Here is a 19,227-nt window from a genome sequence, read left to right as displayed (position 1 = left end):
CTGCGCGGCCAGTCAGCGAGGGTTGCCACTCCACCACCTCCCCCCTCTGCGGGCAAATCGCTGCTGGAGAGGAGGCGGGGCCTCTCGCTCCTCCCTTTCACGGCAGCGCAGAAGACGGACAGGCGCTTTGTCCACTGAGAGGCGAGGCCGCCTGCGCAGCTACCGCGTTCGGAACCAATGGGAGCAGCAGCTGGGCGGAGGCTCGAGGTTTCCAAACGCTTCGCGGCGCCATGGGCTGAAAACTAAACCGAGATGGAATCTCCCAGTCTGAACCGGTTTGAGCCGGTTCCGAGTCTGTGGCACTAGGAGGGGGAGAAACGCTGCGCTCACTCCCTGCCGCCGCCGCTGCCTCCGTCGCTGTGTGTGTGACCTGCTCACAGGGGAGCCCGCAGGGGGAGCCGCCGACACATCCACGGGGGCAAAGTTTAGTGCGAGCGGGAGGAGATGGGGGTGAACTGAGCACCGGCCAGATCAGGGGGAGCAGCGGGGGCCCGGGCAGGCAGAGACTCAGCCAGAGGAACCCGGGGCCTGGGGAGCGAGGAACCCGGGGCCCACCAACGCAGCGATTCAGCGGGGCCTGGGGAACTAGGGAATCAAGGAGCTCCAGGAAAGCAACGAGCCGGGGCTTGGGGAGCCTGAGCCAAGCAGCCGGGTAGGGAGGGGCTCCATCCCCTGCGCTGGGCGGCCTTGGCCCTGGAGCGGGGAGTTGGGGGCCGAGTCCTTGTAAGGCGCGCCAGGGGCAGCAGGGAGCGAGTGAGCCTGGCCAGGGGGTAGCAACAGCCCGCGCTGAGCGTGTGTCATACAACCAGCCCGGTGCACGCGTCTCTTGGAGGCGGTGGGGGAAGAAGGTTGACACCAATAAACGCCTAGTAGGGGAGAGGGCGCGCGCGTGTGTGATTTCTCCTAATTTTTTTTGTGTGATTGGAAACTTCACGCTCCCGCCCGAATTTTTTTTAAAGGCAGAGGCTGTAAAAACTATTTAGGTAAGTAACTCTTAATATTGTGGGGGTTGAAATCATGGGGTGCGGGGTCACGTATTGGGGGAGAAAGTGAGAGGACAGAGAGAGGCCAAAAGCAGAAGGTGGATGGAGGTAAGGGAGACAGAAAGTCTGTGGGGTGGGAGAGGCACAAGTGGGGTGCAGGACTCGGAGCGGGAGAATTGTGCTCTTTGGGGTACCACCATCAGACGTGTTGGCTGTGCAATTGAGAGCACAGATTCTACCACTGATGCCGTGGATGTGGGGAAAGCAGGAGCGTGTGAGAAGATGTTGGGAGGTTGCTGTGAAGGCTCGTGGGTGTAGATTATGGTCATTTTGTGCCTTTCGTGATAGGTGAAGTGTGGGACTGGGGCTGGCGTTGGGAACTTGGGAAACTAGGGACATAATCTGTAAATTATTAGGAGTGGAAGTTTCCAGAAATATTTTTGTGTGTCTGTGCAGCAGTATTGAAACGTCCGCCTGGATCACGTGGGGTGGCCCTGTATACAACGCAGGGACCGAGAGGAGGGAGGGGCTGCAGTGTCCCTGCTCTTCTCTGCAAAGAAACCCACCAAACCGCCTTCTATTCCTAAGCCCCTACAACCCTTCACACACACCCCAGCCGGTCCGGTAGATATTTTAGTATTAAGTGTCTGTTAGGCAAACCGGTTGGCATGTAGTTGTGTGTTTTAATGCTATAAATGTTCCATGTACTGCGGTATTCCTGCTGCTTTGCAAGGGAAGTCAGCAACGGCCTTTACGCTGGGTGGGTGTGCCTCTGTGTGTTCACATGTGTGTGACTGCAGTATTTGTGTACATCAAATATCTTGCTGATAATAGTTCGACTGAATTTACATTGAATTGGGTAAATGTTCGGCAATCTGATGTGTCTGCAGCTTTGCAAGGAGATTTAACCAAAGTTCTGCTACCCATTATTGCTATACACGCACGTATACAGGGGAGGGAAACAAGCTGGTTCATTAGTGTCTGGAACTGCGGTCTTAACTTTAATATAAATGCACAACATTTTTGTATGTGTCTAAACTGGTGTATAATGCAGGTCTGATGTGCTGTGCATGTCTAATCGTGCATAGGCTATACATTTAGAAGAAACCTGAACTTCTAATTGCCTGATATAAATAATCCACATAGCGTGTAAGAGTGTGGTGGGGATGCTGATTTGACTTCCATTGTAGTTAGAAGTGGAGCTGTTCCCTCTCTGAGTGGGGCGGGGTAACTGAATGTTTCTGCTACTTCTATACTTAAATGAAGCGTGCTGCTGCCCCCGCGCAGCCCGAGGTAGCGTAGCTGTCTCTCTTTGTAGAGAGTTGTATTTGACCTAGAGTTTAACTCGCGTTTTTAAGCAGTTTTTTACTTGGTTTTTGCGTGTATGTTCTAATTCACCCAGCCCAAATCTTTTAAAAACTGCTATTCTAATCTGTTTATGGAACGGTAATCGGTACACTTAGTATAGCTATTCTTGGACTTCATTGCACAAGGCCGCTGAAACATCGGGTAGCTATGTAAGCAGTAAGGCTCTATTCTTCTGGGCTTCGGCAAGTGTTAGATTCTTCCTGTGTTTCTTAATTTTAATAGTATTTGGTTTGTTTTCACTCCAGTTTTATTAGCACTGTTGCATTAATATATTGTGGCATTTAGAAGCGCTTTTGGTGCAGGCTGATCTGTAGATGGGGGTGGGAGTCTAGCAGATCGCATGCAATACTGTAGATTTGAGGTAGGCACATTTTATTAGGAGTAGGGAATCAAGTTAATCGCAGCTGGCATTGACCACAAAGCCGCCATTTTTGTATTTCAGTTCACCAGTAGGTAGGTCATTTTGAAGATAATACTGGGAGTGGTAAAGTGTTTTATTAGAAATGTTTCCTTTCTGCTTCCACGTGACTAATAACTTCTAGTCACGTGGAGGCTGAAGTGCGCTCTTAAGACCGGTTTAAAGCAATTGGAGGCGGCTTTCACCTAAATTGAATGTGTCTGTCAATTTAAACGTTGGTTAGATTCAAAAGCAGCTTTCCTACTTCACTGTTCTGCCATGTGCGGCAGATGCAAACGGAAGGGGGTGTGTCCGAATGTGAATTGGAAGGAGGGGGAGTTAAATGTAACTCGAAGATTATATGACTTGAATAGTTTTACTGCTTTTTTAGCAGTTGGCACTTTGTCCAAGATGTAATTGTAGTTCTCCCCAGGAAGGAGGGTTTTCCAGAGTTAGTATCTCACATGATTTCTCATTTTTTTCCCTGCTTCTTCAGATTTGACATTTTTGAATCTGCCATTTGTATAACCATAGTGGACTATGGAATTTATATTTGGAGTGAAGAAAAAATTGACAGCCATGGTGGATTATTTTTAAAATATTGACCCGTTTAAGATATTTTTTATTTCAGATTATGGTTCTAATTCTAATATCCTGCTAAGTGTACATACTTGTTCTAAAAGTGATAACTGATGTAATAAAAGGAATCCCTCTAATAGAGGGCTCCAGCTTTGGCCCTGGGTCCCAGCAAGTCTAGGCCAGCCCTTGCGACCCCATTAAAACAGAGTCGAAACCCACTGCTTGAGAACCGCTGCTCTAATATTTACTTTTTGCCAGCACACTAATTATTGAGTGAATTGTATGACTTCAGAATAAAGATGTGCCCCTCTGGTATTGGAACAATTATTTAGCATGTTTGGTTATATAAATCGCAATGAAAGAAATTTCCTGAGTGAGCGCTTTTATGCATGAGTCTCTCTCACATTTATGTAGTAATTACTTGGACAGACTTGGAATACAGCCTCTGTCTTCCTTTCTAAGTTTAACAATTCAATTTAGATGGCATAAATTAAGCCTGGTTTCTTTTTAAACAAGAAACAGTAACTTTTTAACATACACTAGGAATTATTTGGGAATGAAGATACAGATTACTTCCTGTAGTTTTGCTGGTGAATCAAGGAGACCTAATCCAACAATTTTGGTAGTATTAAGCTTGTTTTGAAATAGCCACAAGGACTACTAGAAGCTCTGTGTTCAGCCTCCCAAATATCTCCAGTGCTTCTATTGCTGTTCAGGGATTTTGCTGCTGCTAGCCAAAGAGATGGGTATCGCTGAAATGGACAATCATGTTTAATTTCACTTTATAGCTGCATGGGGAAGTTATGAGCAAGAGACTGAGGAATGGCAAAGCCATAGAAATCTCCCTTAGAGAGAGAGAGAGAGCCCTTTCTCCCAGCAGCCAAAGTGAGGCATGAAGCTGATCAGATACCTACAAATCAAAGGTTGATATGCAAAGAGCCTCCAGTCGGGTCAAGGATGATAATTCCCTTCCAAATAATACCTTACTCTTAGCTGAGTGTCTTACCTTCACTGCTGTGGATGCCCCTCCAATCTTTTATGACTTTTTGGCTTTTAAGAGTCCTATACATTTTTCAAACTCTGGATTTTGCTGCTCTGTACTTTAACATATATATGTATGTTTGGGTGGAAAATATGCTGTTGGTTGGTTTATTCCTTTAGCGTGGGAGACCTTCACTGTCCCCTTCTTAGTCAGATTTCTTTATAGTTAAAAGTGGGCAAGTAAGTTATGCTGAAAACTTAATACATTTTGTGTTTTTCTTTTTGAAAAATGACCCCTGAGGCTAGCACTGACTTCTTCAATTTACTTGTGTGTTGAATAATTCTGGTGCATCTATCTCATCTGTGAGCAGTTCATTGAAAATATTTGAAAACTGATCTGGGCTGTTGATTGGATACATAGGTGACAGTTCATTTCCACAAAAATCATAAAACTAGACTTCAAGTGTGCATATTTGGTATGGAAGTTCTGAAGTCTGTCTGAATATTCTTTAATATTAGTTTAAATTTAATGTTTTTGGCAAATATTCCTGTCAAACTTATTTGCTAGAATATTTTCAGAAAAGTAAACAAAAAAAATACCTCCAGTTGAAACAAATTAGTTAAATTTGCAAATATCTGTTTAAAATTTTGTTGCTGTTAACCTAACTTGGCTTTTAGTGTGGCTTGCTAATGCTGTAACATGTTGAATTCTGATTCTCATATCTACAGTCTTACCTTGAATTGGATTGGAGACTAAGGCCAGCTAAACTTAAATTTATTCACATGTATTAAGTCTCCTGTGTAAAACCTACCACCAACTTGTTAGGCATTATAATTTGTAAGTTTTCAGATAGACATGGTTAATATTGAAGTTTATCTAATATTTGCAGTATTGCACTTTCATAATTCAACATGCGGTGACATCAATATATAATTTTATCTTCGAGGTCTAAGAAAACTTTTAACTGTGCAGTTTTCCTTGCCAGTTTTGAAGTGAGATGGCTATATTGAACAGGTCACTTAAAAGCAGCTGTAGAAATAATTTCTTACAAAGTTGCTAGAAACTGATTAACTTCTCTAGTTTGATCTGATTCATTTTATTTTGCAGTAATCTATGCCAGCAATTATGACAATGTTAGCAGACCATGCAGCTCGTCAGCTGCTGGATTTCAACCAGAAATTGGATATCAATCTCTTGGACAATGTGGTGAATTGCCTGTACCATGGAGAAGGAGCCCAGGTAAAATACATGTCCAAAATATGGAAGTCTTAATTCAAGAGTATTATAGATTTGGCCATATTAAAACTTTACCTTAGTCTATAAATCCTTAGAGGAATACTAAGTAAAATAATTTCAATTCATTTCAAGTTCACCCAACACATTTTAACAGGAGTTAAACCAGAGGGAATTTCACTCTGATATGATAAGAATACTCATGGAAAGACTATTTCATAGTATTGGTGACAAGGTACCTTACAAATTTGGCAGACTACCTGATGCTGATTTGTGTCCCAGTTTTAAAGGAGGCCTTAAGATAAGACAGACATGAAGAGAACATTTATATCTAAAAGGATCTGCTTACTCAGTCATTCTTCTGTTGTTAAATGTATGGAAAAGTGTGCTTTGATAAGAGCTGTCTCCCTCACAGCCCAACTTCTGTACTTTATTCCTGCAGGGAAGTCATAATCATGCCATGTTTTATATTCTGTTAGCATGGAAATAGTTGTGATGTCACAAATTTACCATTCACTTCACTCCAGGATCATATTTAAGGGGGAAAGCTTTTGTTTAAAATTATTCTGGTTATCATACATAACAAAAGACATTATAAAAATTTATGTGATGTCTGGACTTTTCTTTTAGTAATACTCTTTCTTTTGCCACTTTTTCCATATACATTCAGTGGATTGAGACTTTTGGCATTTCGTACTCACTATATTTTAAAGTTGCTTTATGCTACCTGTCTGAAAGTGAACCTTCTATTGTCTTTTAATATCAGTTTATCTAAGCACTATGTAAAAGCTAGGTCTTTAATTTTTAAAGATAACTATTGCTCAGACAATAGTAACGTCTGTTTTCCTAGCATACTTTTGTTTTATAATACCTGGACAGTGTCACAGTTTTCGTGGCAAGTAATGGCTTGTAGCAAGTATCCCACCCTAAAGTATCAAACATTGAACAAGACTTGAAGAATGTGACAGTGTCATAAAAAGGCTAAATATTTGTAACTGAACATCTTTTCTGTCCCATTTCTCTCCTCACTAATAAACAAATAAAACCAACCACACAAATACCCACTTTATATATTGGTACCTCCATAAAAGGCAGTCTGCTATGCCAGGTTTCTTAGTGTAGATTCTTATAGCTGCTAAAACCCATTGTTTGACCTTGTGTACATCTTCTGGGGTGTGTACGTGTGAGCTCCTTTTCCAAACTTAAGCGGTCACAAGTTTAAGTTCATAATATGACAATTTCCCATATATTCTGAAGCTCTGTGAAATTTCTTATGCAAAGTAATATAGTATTGACTCCTGAATATTTGCTATTTAAATAGTATATGCAGCAGGTCTTGAAGGAGCTTTTAAGATATCTGCTCTCTCTTTAGCATTCTTTTGTTGAATTGGTGTTGGATGTTAGGAGGAATTACGACCAGAATATATCCTTTGAATGCTGAATATTAAACAATTTTGTTGAAAACATGCCATTGCTTCTGTCAGTGGAAGAAATTGAATGGTTCCCCTTATAAATCAAATGGGCACAATTTCAGTGGATTGTGTGCCTTTTAAGCTTTTGACACTTAGATAAACTAATGACAAAAGAATTGAAAAAGGGAAATGGAATAAAATTGTCAAAAGTAAATTTATGTTTAAGCATATACACTCCTACTCGATATAACACCGCCCAATATAACACAAATTTGGATATAACTCGGTAAAGCAGTGCTCTGGGGGGCAGGGCTGCGCACTCCAGTGGGTCAAAGCATGTTCAATATAACACGGTTTCACCTATAACATGGTAAGATTTTTTTTGGCTCCCAAGGACAGCTTTATATCGAGGCAGAGGTGTAGTTGTATCAGAGCATAAATACATGGCTTCTTCATGAAAAGTTTCAGTATGTAGTGTGTTAAAAAAGTGTGTGTTCCGGTGGAAGCGCACATTTTTTTTTTTTTTTTTTTTTTTGGAGAGTGTCTTCTCATCACTGACTCTCGTATGTATATTTCCACAGCAAGCACTAGTGCCAGCAGAAGCACTGCATCTAAAAGGCAGACTTGGCACAGAGCACAGCTTCAAAACTGGTAGAAACAATAGGAATGCAAAGTTAGCTGAGATTAAGTTACTTAAGATTTCTTCTCTTAACCATTAAAGGAGTAAGACTTCCATGCTTTCTCCCCTGAAACCACTTACACGTGGAAAAAAGGCCTCTGTCCTTAAGGCTCACTTTTGCCATAATGATTACAAAACTTAACCTGGTTATCAGGTAGGCAAGTGAGAAGCTATGAATGCCCATCTACCCCCTCATTTCTTTTCCTGTTCCCTTTATTCTTACTAACTTCATCATTCCTGCCCTTCCTCAAGTTAGACCTTTTACAGTTATGGTTGCTGAGTTCTGTATTTTGATCTGAATGTAAAATATGTAAAATTCCGTACAGGTGTCTTAACTCATCCCTACCATATTTAGTTTGTCCATCTAGTTTGCCATCTGTTGGACAAGTAGATTTTGAGCCCTCTGGGCCAGGGGACTGTCTTTTTGATACATGTGTGTACGTAATGTATGTAAGGTATATAATATGCTTATTTCCAGTGACTAAGAATACAAATGTCTTAGTGCAGCTGTGTACTGAAAAGTAACTGTAAAAATGCACATACTTGATCAATAGATCTGCTCCTTATCTACATTCAGATCCATTTGCTAATTTGAGTGACAAAAAATTACCTTTAACTGTGTTTATGCCTGGGAGAGTGAGGTAGATTCTGTTAGTCCTTTTATACACCATTGTTTAGTACAGAAAAAAATTCAAACTTGCCTTCACATAAAATCAGGTGCCGAACACCAGCCTTCCGTTGATTGCAGTGGATTTGTTGGTAATCGGCTCTTTTCCAGAAGTGCCCAGTTATTTGACTCTCTAAGTGTGGATCTAGGAGTCTGATTTTAGGCACTCAGATATATAAACTGATCTAAATTTCATATTATTTTGCACACCCACTGAAGACAGGATGGTTGGACAAGTCACCAAGGGCCTACTTTGGCCTGTATAATCCTTATTACTAGGGCTGTCAATTAATTGCAGTTAACTCAAGTGATTAACTCAAAACAGATTAATAGTGATTTTTTTTTTTTTTAAATTGAGTTAGTTTTAATTCCATTGTTAAACAATAATAGAATACCAATTGAAATTTATTATAAATATTTATTGGTTTTCTACACTTTCAAATATATTTATTTCATTTACAACACACAACACAGTTGTCATTGCTCACTTTTTATTTTCTTGATTACAAATATTTGCGCTGTAATAAAAGAAATTGTATTTTTCAGTTTACCTCCTACAAGTATTGTAGTGCAATCTCTTTATCATGAAAGTGAAACTTACAGATGTAGAATGTAGTTGTTACATAACTGCACTCAAAAAGTAAAACTTTGGAGCCTACAAGTCCACTCAGTCCTACTTCTTGTTCAGTCAATCACTAAGATAAACAAGTTTGTTTACATTTATGGGAGATCATGCTGCCTGCTTTTTATTTACGGTGTCACCTGACAGTGAGAATAGGCATTCAAATGACTCTTTTGTAGCCGGTGTTGCAAGGTATTTATGTGCCAGATATGCCAAACATTCATATGCCCCTTCATGCTTCAGCTAACAATTTAGAGGACATGATTATGTAAGTGGGAGAATGGTCCTGCTATTGTAGGGAACTTTTCTGGTTCACACACTACTCTGGTGAAATTGGCTAGCAAAAGAATCTGAGTCCTTGCTCCTGTGCCCTGCCTGACCTCAAGGACCCCCCTTCCCCACTCCTCTGTGGCAAAGTCCTTGTAACCCCAACAAGACTGGGCTCAGGATTCTTGTGGGGCTTGACTCCCAGTCTTGTCATGGTCACTTAAGACAATGGGCTAGGGTGTCCCCTGTCCAAGATATTCTTTTCTCATTGAACACTTCCCTGACCCCGCTGATATTACGTATAGTTCAAAGCAGATATAATTTATTCAACAGCAACCAATTAAAAAAATAAGGAAAAGATGGGAAAGGTTAAAGGAACATAAAAATGGCCATACTGGGTCAAACCAAAGGTCCATCCAGCCCAGTAACCTGTGTGGCGACAGTGGCCAATGCCAGATGCCCCAGAGGAAGTGAACCTAACAGGTAATGATCAAGTGATCTCTCTCCTGCCATCCATCTCCACTCTCTCAGAAACATAGGCCAGGGACACCATTCCTTACCCATCCTGGCTAATAGCCATTAATGGACTAAACCCTGTTATAGTCCAGCCTTCATAACCTTCTCAGGCAAGGAGTTCCACAAGTTAACTGTAACCTGCTGCCCATTAATTTCATTTGGTGGCCCCTAGTTCTTATGGGAACAAGTAAATAACTCTTCCTTATTCACTTTCTCCATACCATTCATGATTTTATATTCCTCTATCATATTCCCACTTAGTCTCCTCTTTTCCAAGCTGAAAAGTCCTAGCCTTTTTAATCTTTCCTCATATGGGACCCGTTCCAAACCCATAATCATTTTAGTTGCCCTTTCCTGAACCTTTTCTAATGCCAGTATATCTTTTTTGAGATAAGGAGACCACATCTGTACGAAGTACTCAAGATGTGGGCGTACCATGGATTTATATAAGGGCAGTAAGATATCCTCCATCTTATTCTCTATCCCTTTTTGAATGATTCCTAACATCCTGTTTGCTTTACTGACTGCCACTGCACACTGTGTGGATGTTCAGAGAACTATCCATGATGACTCTAAGATCTCTTTCCTGATTAGTTGTAGCTAAATTAGCCCCCGTCATATTGCATGTATAGTTGGGATTATTTTTTATAATGTGCATTACTTTACATTTATCCACATTAAATTTCATTTGCCATTTTGTTACCCAATCACTTAGTTTTGTGAGATCTTTTTGAAGTTCTTCACTGTCTGCTTTGGTCTTAACTATCTTGAGCAGTTTAGTATCATCTGGATAAAGGAAAACATAACCCCACTCTGTGAGCAAGGGGGGGACCAAAAACATCTGTTTCTGGAAGGTAAGGGAAATTCAGTCTGTTCCTCACAGATGCCAGGCCCTGGCTATGCTGCATGGATGCAGTGGGTTGGACACTTGCGGTGGCAGTGGCCATACACCCTCGGACTCAAGATAGTAGGACCCTTCTTCCCAGTGCTGCCCTTCCCTCCCCCCGTTCCAAGTCCAGCCTGCAAGGCTTCTTGGCTGATGGCGTCTCCCTGCACTGGACCCTCTGTGCTACGTCCCTCTTGCTTTCGTCTGCTGCTCACTGTGCTTGGCTCCGGACTGCTCCAGCCCCAGCTTCACTCTGACTCAGCGCTGCTGCTGCTCTGACTCCAGCTCAGCTCCCTGGGCTGCTCCACTTTCCCCTCTGGCTGGCATTGCTCTGCTCCCCAGCTCAGCTCTTGCTCTGTCCTTAGGTCAGCCCACTCTGGCCATTGTCACTCCGGCTCAGACGAAGGATGGGACCCCTGGGCTTCTGACTCCCTCATTGGCCTGCCTGTCCTGTCAATGAGGATGACCTGGAGCACTGGCCTCTCCGCATTGGACCTGGTACTGTCAGTTTCAGGGTCCTGATTTCTCATTGGCCCTTCCACTTTCTTTTGGTACTGGGAGACGGATAACCAAAAAACCCTACTAAGTTTCAGTAAGGGTTCAACAGTCCCTTACACTTCCATAGCAGTGATGTTCATTGAAAAAAATGCATTAATTAAATTTCTGACTGAATTTCTTTATATGTCTCCTGCTCTGTGATTTTTACCTGCATTCTGCCATATATTTTATGTTACGGCAGCCTTGAAAGACAGACCAGTATGTTGTTCCATTTTTAAGAACACTGTCACTACAGATATGACAAAATGCAAAGAAAGTACCAATGTGAGATTTCTAAAAGTAGCTACAGCACTCAACCCAAGGTTTAAGAATCTAAAGTGCCTTCCAAAATCTGAGTGCGACAGGGTGTGGAACATGCTGTCAGAAGTTTTAAAAGAGCAACACTCCAATCCAGAAACTACAGAAACTCAACCTTCTGTTGGTGACATCTGACTCAGATGATGAAAATGAACATGTGTCAGTCCACATTGCTTTGGATTGAACCAGTCATCCGCATGGAAGCATCTCTGGAAGCTGAAGGGGCATATGAATGTTTATCATATCTGGCACATAAATACTTTGCAATGCCAGTGCCATGCGAATTCCTGTTTTAACTTTCAGGTGATGTAAATAAGAAGCGGGCAACATTATCTCCCATAAATGTACACAAACTTGTTTGTCTTAGCGATTGGCTGAACCAAAAGTAGGACTGAGTGGACTTTTAGGCTCCAAAGTTTTACATTTTGTGTTTGGGTGCGGTTTGGTTAAAAAAAAAAAATTAAGTTGCACTTTCATGGTAAAGAGATTGCACTCAAGTATTTCTGTGAGTACTTTTTCCTTTATTTTACAGTGCAAATATTTGTAATCAGAAATATAAAGTGAGCAGTGTTTTGTGCGTTGTAATTGAAATTCATAAATTTGAAAATGTAGAGAATATCCATAAATATTTAAATAAATGGGATTCTATTTAACAGTGCTGTTGAAACTGTGATTAATTGATTATTTTTCTCACAATTAAGTGCAACTAATTTTTTTTAATCATTTGACAGCGCCAGTTGTTGATGGTTTTAATGAGGAAGAAAGTAAGAATGCAGTGCTGTCTTTAGAAAAACATCTCTTTTTACTTGTAAGACAACAGAAATCAAGACAATAAATGTGGAGACCCTTGATATTGCTTTACAGTCACTCAAGTACAAAAATACTATTTCGTATTTGCACAGTTCTTTACATGAAGAACTTAAGTGCATTCTGTTTCGGGATTCAGTGAGTTCTAATGCAAGTAGAGTAATACAACTATTTGTACTAAAGCCCAGGGGGTCAAACTAGATGATCTATTGGTCCCTTCAGACCTCAAATTCTCTGAATATATGAAAGCTTGTAAATTTAGAGTATTAAGTAGAACTTATTCTGAACATATTCTCCTTATGGGCTAATTCCATTCCATTTTGGTTTGAGAGAATGCCAAAGTGTTAATTAACAAAACTTGCTGACCCAAAGAGTCAGAAAACATTTGATGTGATCTGTTGTTCCTTTCTTAATTCAGACTACTTTTGGTTTTAACGTGGTAAGTGCTTAAACTGTTCAAGATACGTTTTTGGTTTAACCTCATTTTTTATATATATATATATTTATTTATTATTATGGTAAATAGCTTCTAAAATGCATTTAATTGTGTTTTTTGTTATCCTCCTTTAGCAAAGGATGGCACAGGAAGTCTTGACTCACTTAAAAGAACATCCTGATGCATGGACCAGAGTTGATACTATTTTGGAGTTCTCTCAGAATATGAACACCAAAGTAAGCCCCTGGTCTTTAATTGATTTTTCTCCCTTTCTTCCATTCATAAACTTTGAGGAAGGTATCTCATTTTTAGTATTAGCTTTTGTTGCTTCAAACCACACTTTTTTAAATTGTTTTTATTCCTAAAGTTGCCTTAAATTTAACTCTGCCGTAAACAGGCCTAGCATTTAATTTTCCCTTTACATTGACACAGTTTTCTTAAGGAAGAGATAAATTAGGAATAAAGTATTTCAAAGCACATGCAGAATTCATATGAGTTTGGTATAAGTACAGATCTGAGTAATATAAAATCTGCTAGGGGCAAATTTTGTCCTTGAATAAATATTTGCTCTCGTTATTGGGAGCCATGTGCACATAACTGAGGGCAGAATTTGTTCCTAAGTATTTTGAAGGTAGAGATCAGACTGGGATTATTTTGTGCAGTCTAATCAATACAAGCTAGGCATCCCGAACACTTTGTAGTGTTGACTATAATCTGTATTGGCTTGCAGAGCACACTAAGTTGTACAACTTTTTAAAGCTTGCCACCATTGTAGTGACTGATTAAGGGGGCAGAACTCAGTTTTTATTTGTAAGTCTACATGTTTTACTCTAAGACTTCTAAGCAATTTGAACAGAAGAGTTGATCAAAATGTGTTTTGACTGTCTTAAGTTTGACTCACACTTCTCTTAATTATAAAGTAATTTTTATGCATGGTTTTCTGCTTGATACACGTTACTTTAATATATTTTGTGTTCGAACAGAAAATGGCCATGTTCAGATATGTTTCTGAATTCAGATAGTATTCATGAAACAGTCCTAACTTTTTAAAATTTACTTTGTAAATTTTAGGGGAAAACAGTTTAAGAACTTCCTCAAAGTGCTAACCTTTAAGTAACAGTGTTTGCCTGTTTGCTTGCCTGGTAAACTTTGCTTTTTATACTGACAGACATTACTAATGTTTAAGTTGATTTATCAACAGTATTTTTAAAAACTCAAATTTGTCTTGTGAAAAATGAGATGATTAGAGGAACAGAAAGAAAGCAACAGGTAAAGAATTCTTCAATTTACATAAATTGCAAATGATTTGGTGCTAAATTTATGCACTATGACATTTGGCTTTTATGCAATCATATTTTATCTTTAAAGCTGTTAACACTATCTGATATTAATCATAATGTTCCATTATGTTGATTGCTTGTAATAGGAAGAAAAGGGGTGTCTTCCTGTGCAACTGACACAGCTAGGCTTTGACGGCAGGCCTCCACAAGGTCTACCCTTTTGATTCCCTTTAACTGAATTCTGTTCATCAATTGTTTTTGTTTCTTGGGAGGTGGGAGGGAAAGGGGATTCAATGCATAGAATAAGTAATTAATAAGGATACCATAGAAATTTCTGCCATAGGGATCATTTCATGCATTTTTTCATTCAGTCTTTGCTGTTATCTGTCCCTCACCTTCATAACTCAGCAGTCGATTTCTGCAGTGCTTCTGATATTTAGCATAAGATAAAACCAGAGACTGACTAACTACTAGAAAGACATTACTTTACTTTGAGTGCTGCTTAAATGTGTGTTTGTATAGATGTCTATAATCTATAAAAAGTACATTACTGGAATCCAATCCAAGATGTTCAGAATTGGCCAGTATTTGCAATTCTGGGCTGAAAAGAATTCCAACTATTGGAGCTGGGCAGGTACTTGAAACACAGTGCCAGAAATCACTAACTATTTAAAAAAAACCCAAACAAACAAAAACCCAAGATTTAAAAATATTACATCATCCAGGCTAGGGTTTGGCAGCTATCAGCAGCTATTCCACAGGATGGCTTACAAAGTCTTCTAGCATGGTAGGCCAGGAGGGTGGATTGGACACAGTAATGGAGTTGAGGCATTTGCTTTCTCTGTTGCTTCAGTTCATGTGCAAGTGATATAGCAAAGTTAAAGTTGGCAAGGTTCACATTGCTTCTTTCTTATACAGAAGCTGAGAGAAATAAATCGGTAAAAAAATAGTGGACAGAAAGGGAAAAAGAGATGAGGAATCTAGAAAAGGAAATAAACAGAATAATGGTTAGACATTTGCTTGTATCATTAAAAAGTTGGGAATTAAGTTTGTCTAGCAGTCTCAGGTTACTTTTTTTGTGTGTGAGTGTGACACTCTAACAAAGTTTCCATCCCCCTTTCAGAGCAAAGTGATTTGATTTGTTTAAAATACAGCTCTCAGGAGTTGTTAAGGAAGTAAAGATACAGTTTTGGTTAGCCATTAGCTTTAAGTGTATTGTTAATGTGACTGCAGCCATACAATATGGGAACTTTAAAGTGGTTCAGAGCTGGTTTGGGAATGTTAATACTGCCTGATATCAGTGTTCAACCATTGAGTTTAGACTGAATTTTATTTTATAAGTTTTTTTGTTTTTGTTTTGTTAGCTTTTATTTACCTGTAACAGAAACAGAGGCTATATCTATAAACTGTTTTGGTTGCTATAAAGTAGAGCATGCTGTTTTTAAAGAAATTGTGTGCTTGTGAATCAGATTCTCCTGTTCAGATGTTATGTTGGCTTCACTTCAGCTGTCAGATAGTTGTACAAAATTAAAAACAAAACCCAGAAGATAAACATTTACTGCTGATTATGAAAAAAATGCCATATGTTTTCTGTAATTGCAGAATAACTATGTACAATGTTTTTAAAGTCTAAGGAATATTCTGCAAATGTGGAACTTTTGAGTGAAACGGGCAAAAATTTGTAGTGAGCAGGAAGGCATATGGAAGTAAACACTGTCAAGATGAGAACAGCAAAAAGTTAATATTTTGAGTACAATGTAGTTTGGGACAGTCTACATTGTGCTGTTAAAGTGTGCAGTTTACATGATCCCTTTGGTTGAAATGCTAATGAATTCTACTTTGTATGACAACTAACCATTTTAAAGATGAACTCTTATTCTCAGCCAAACTCTAGTCATTCTACTACATAGACATGAATAAGTTTACCTTTCAGGCATTGGTACTGGCTTCCTCCCTAAGCAACCACTGACTAAAGAAACACAAAATTCCTTTTCCCTTTTTTCCCTTCTGTCTGTTCACTTTTAAAGTGCATGACTTACTAAGTTGCTGGTCATGCCAGAAGTCTCTCTACTATTCATGGTGAGTAGACAGTAGGGACAAAATGGATTGAATGAAGTGGTCTCCCCTCCCCAGTAAACTCTTGCCAAATTTTTGGGTCAGAGTCCAGGAAGCAATACCTGAAAGGTAAAAGGATTTCAGAGTGCATGTTAAAATTTTAATTACTTTTGACTGAGCAAAAAAGATCATCTTTAAATTGTAGAAATAGCTGCCATAGGGGTGGGGATTGAAATTAAGTAAACCTGTGGGTTGTCTTGCTGTTCCTTAAGTAACACACCAGTGAAGTTTCGGAAACACTTTCTTTAGAAAGTGGCAGTAACGATACATATAATGCTAAACCAAGATCTTTCAGCTCAGAGGAATAGTAGAGGAAATCACCCAAGCTGCTAAATTTTTTAGGAGCCTGGTTATCTTAATACTTGAACATATGGGCAGTCATTTATGTTGTGAATTCATATCTGGCTGCTACTTTCTCTTCTACAGATAGCCATTTGGCTTCCAAATGACTTTTTTTTATTTCTCCTCCTGGTGTGAGCATGATCAAACAGCAGGACTTATTTAGAGTAGCAAACAATAAAAACAAGAAAAATGCATGAACAACTCAGTAAATGGGTGAATAAACTTTATTTTTAACTAAATTTGTTAGTTTAATATTTTTGAAATCTTAGATGTTAAGTGTGAATGTTTGCTTGAATGAGAATCCTAAAAGTTATTGTCAGTCCTACAATAACATACTCACATAATGTTCTTCTCCAATTTTCAGTATTATGGACTGCAAATTTTGGAAAATGTGATAAAAACAAGATGGAAAATTCTTCCAAGGAACCAGTGTGAAGGTAGGAAAATACACTACATTTTGTATGATGATTTTGAATTTGATGATTAGCTGCTGATGTTTAGAAACTTCAATCTGTTACCTAAACAACTTTCAATTTCAAATATAGCCGGTTTGTCTTTTGGCTTTACTAGATGAATGATACATACTGTAACATTTGTGAGTATATCAGGACAAGTTTTCTATTCTTTACTGGGCTGATTATCAAAGATGCTGAGCACTTGCAGCTTCCATTAACTGTAACGATATTGGAGAGAGTGCTCTGGTAATCAGACCATAGATATCTCTGTTGACTGTTACAGAACTCCTTAAGTGGTTAAAAAAAAAAAAAAAAAAGTGTACGCTTTAGTAATTTTTTTTCAAAATAACATTGGCAGATAAGGAAACACTTGTATTTGCTGCTAACACATTCCACTAGACAATTAGATATTTCAGAATCTGTTCAAAGTTATATAAAAATAATATATATGAAATCTGAGATTTCTGTAACTTAAAATCACATAGGGCAAACCTCCACTTTTGTCGCTTTTTCTTTGCTTTTTTGCCCTTAAAGAAATTTCGAACTCCATGAATTAGTCTTGATTCTTGGATCTATTCTCCTTTCTATCACTAGTCTACAGCAGGGGTTCTCAACCTTTTTCCTTTTGAGGCCGCCCCCCACCCCCATGCTATAAAACCTCCATGGTCCACCTGTGTAACAACTGATTTTCTGCATATAAAAGCAAAGGTCGGTATCGGGGGTAGCAAACAGGGCAATTGCTTGGGGCCCCAGGGAGCCCCATGAAGCTAAGCTGCGCGGGCTCAGGCTTCAGCTTCAGCCCCAGGTGGTGGGGCGCAGGGCCTTGGGCTTCAGCCCCATGCAGTGGGGCTTCAGCTTTCTGTCCTGGGCCCCAGTGAGTCTGGTGCTGGCCCCGCTTAACAGACTCTCCTGAAACCTGCTCACAGCCCCCCATGGGGCCCTAGACCCCAGGCTGAGAACCAGTGGTCTACAGCACAAGTTTTTGAAATTGCAGAGGTTAGTATAACTGATAAAATGAAGATAAGAATCCTTAGCTAAACTCTGCAGTATTCTGAACTGATCAGATGTCCTTCGCCAATGAGAAGAAATAGTTGGAATCGTTAATCCGTCAAGATGTTTCTAGCTCAGGCAAGTCAGGAAATTTGCACCTTAAACTAATTTCATGGTAGTATTAGCTATGTAAAAAACCTTTGAACATGGTTGTCGCCGCTCTAAACTTCTTTTATACTCTTTTGTTACTGGTAGTGGGTTTTGTAAAACTTCTGAAGTTCTTTATTATTTCTGCTGTGATTTTTCTCAGTGAAGTTTTGAAATGCCACTTGAACTTGTGCTGCTGCTTCTCTTGTGCTAAACACTACAGTTTCCCAGCTTTAAAGAGGACCTGTTCTTGATGAAGAGTACTGTCTGATGAATACCAATGGAAAAAATCATTGTTTCCCATCCAATGTAATATTTTTGTCCATGTTTAAGATGATTGCTCCAACTATAGATGTAGAAGTGGGATTTGTTTGTGACATCAGTAGCAGGAAGTCACACAGTCTCTCAGGAAATGGTGTCAAAGCCAAGATAAAAACATTAAACTCTGTAGAACTTCTGAGAATTTTTCAGGGCTCTAAAGGGACATCTTCAACTTGAAATCTAGTAAGTTTAGTAGTAGGTTTGAATACTATACTTGTTTAATTTTACATTTTCATTTTTTCTAAGAAACAAAAATGTAAAATTAAACAACAATCTTCTTGCTGTGTGTAAGACAAGCAAAATGGTTCACTGAGAATAGAGAATTGATACAGACTGTATATGAAGTTTAGTCAAATTAACGTGTTTAATAGATGTTCAGATGGTAGAGGATGGAACCATTGGCAGGGCATAATTTACTAAGATTTATTTTAAATTGGGGGAGCGGGAGAAATTGGCTGTAAAGATGCTTATTTGACTCAAGAAGACAAATGCAGAAGGCATAGAAGAAAGCAGTTTTGAGTAAGAGTAAACCATGGATAAAAGTAAAATATGATCCAGATTTAAGATGGACTTTTTAGGAGTTTACCCTTCAGTAACAAAATAAGCAGTATGACACCAATACTTCAGAATCAGGTAATTTTAATTACCATCTTATTTTTACAACACTTAACATCCTCTGGCTGGATTTTTACAGTAAATATTTATTGAAACCTAGTTAAAGAAGTAATGACTTACCTTGAAACTTGGGGATGCCAGCTGTTTTCAAATGGGGGAAAAAAACATTGGTTTCTACTGATAGTCACAATCCTGATAAGTTCTGTAGCTGTTCAAAATTAGGTCTGGATTCAGTTGTGAATGGAAGAAAACAAGATTATTGGGATGACTTGA

At 39.2% G+C, this 19,227-nt stretch overlaps 1 protein-coding gene across 2 annotated transcripts in view; it reads left to right on the top strand.

The window, feature by feature from the left end:
- The first annotated feature begins 237 nt into the window (after nucleotides 1-237).
- XPO1 (exportin 1) overlaps nucleotides 238-19,227 on the top strand; it is a 77,936-nt gene continuing 58,946 nt past the window's right edge. The window contains exons 1-4 of one of the 2 annotated variants that reach the window (XM_032790473.2): nucleotides 238-983; nucleotides 5,417-5,548; nucleotides 12,824-12,925; nucleotides 16,791-16,863. In XM_032790473.2, the coding sequence (XP_032646364.1) occupies nucleotides 5,423-5,548; nucleotides 12,824-12,925; nucleotides 16,791-16,863 (301 nt within the window). In that variant the 5' untranslated portion in view covers nucleotides 238-983; nucleotides 5,417-5,422. Of the gene's footprint in view, nucleotides 984-5,416; nucleotides 5,549-12,823; nucleotides 12,926-14,115; nucleotides 14,180-16,790; nucleotides 16,864-19,227 lie in introns of those variants that run through there. The other variant, XM_075064438.1, reaches the window with a different exon arrangement.

Source organism: Chelonoidis abingdonii, chromosome 3 (assembly GCF_003597395.2).
Source record: "Chelonoidis abingdonii isolate Lonesome George chromosome 3, CheloAbing_2.0, whole genome shotgun sequence".
Classification (NCBI taxonomy): Eukaryota; Metazoa; Chordata; order Testudines; family Testudinidae; genus Chelonoidis; species Chelonoidis abingdonii.
Note: the sequence above shows the minus strand (reverse complement) of the source record. Positions and strands in the feature narration are given on the sequence as shown.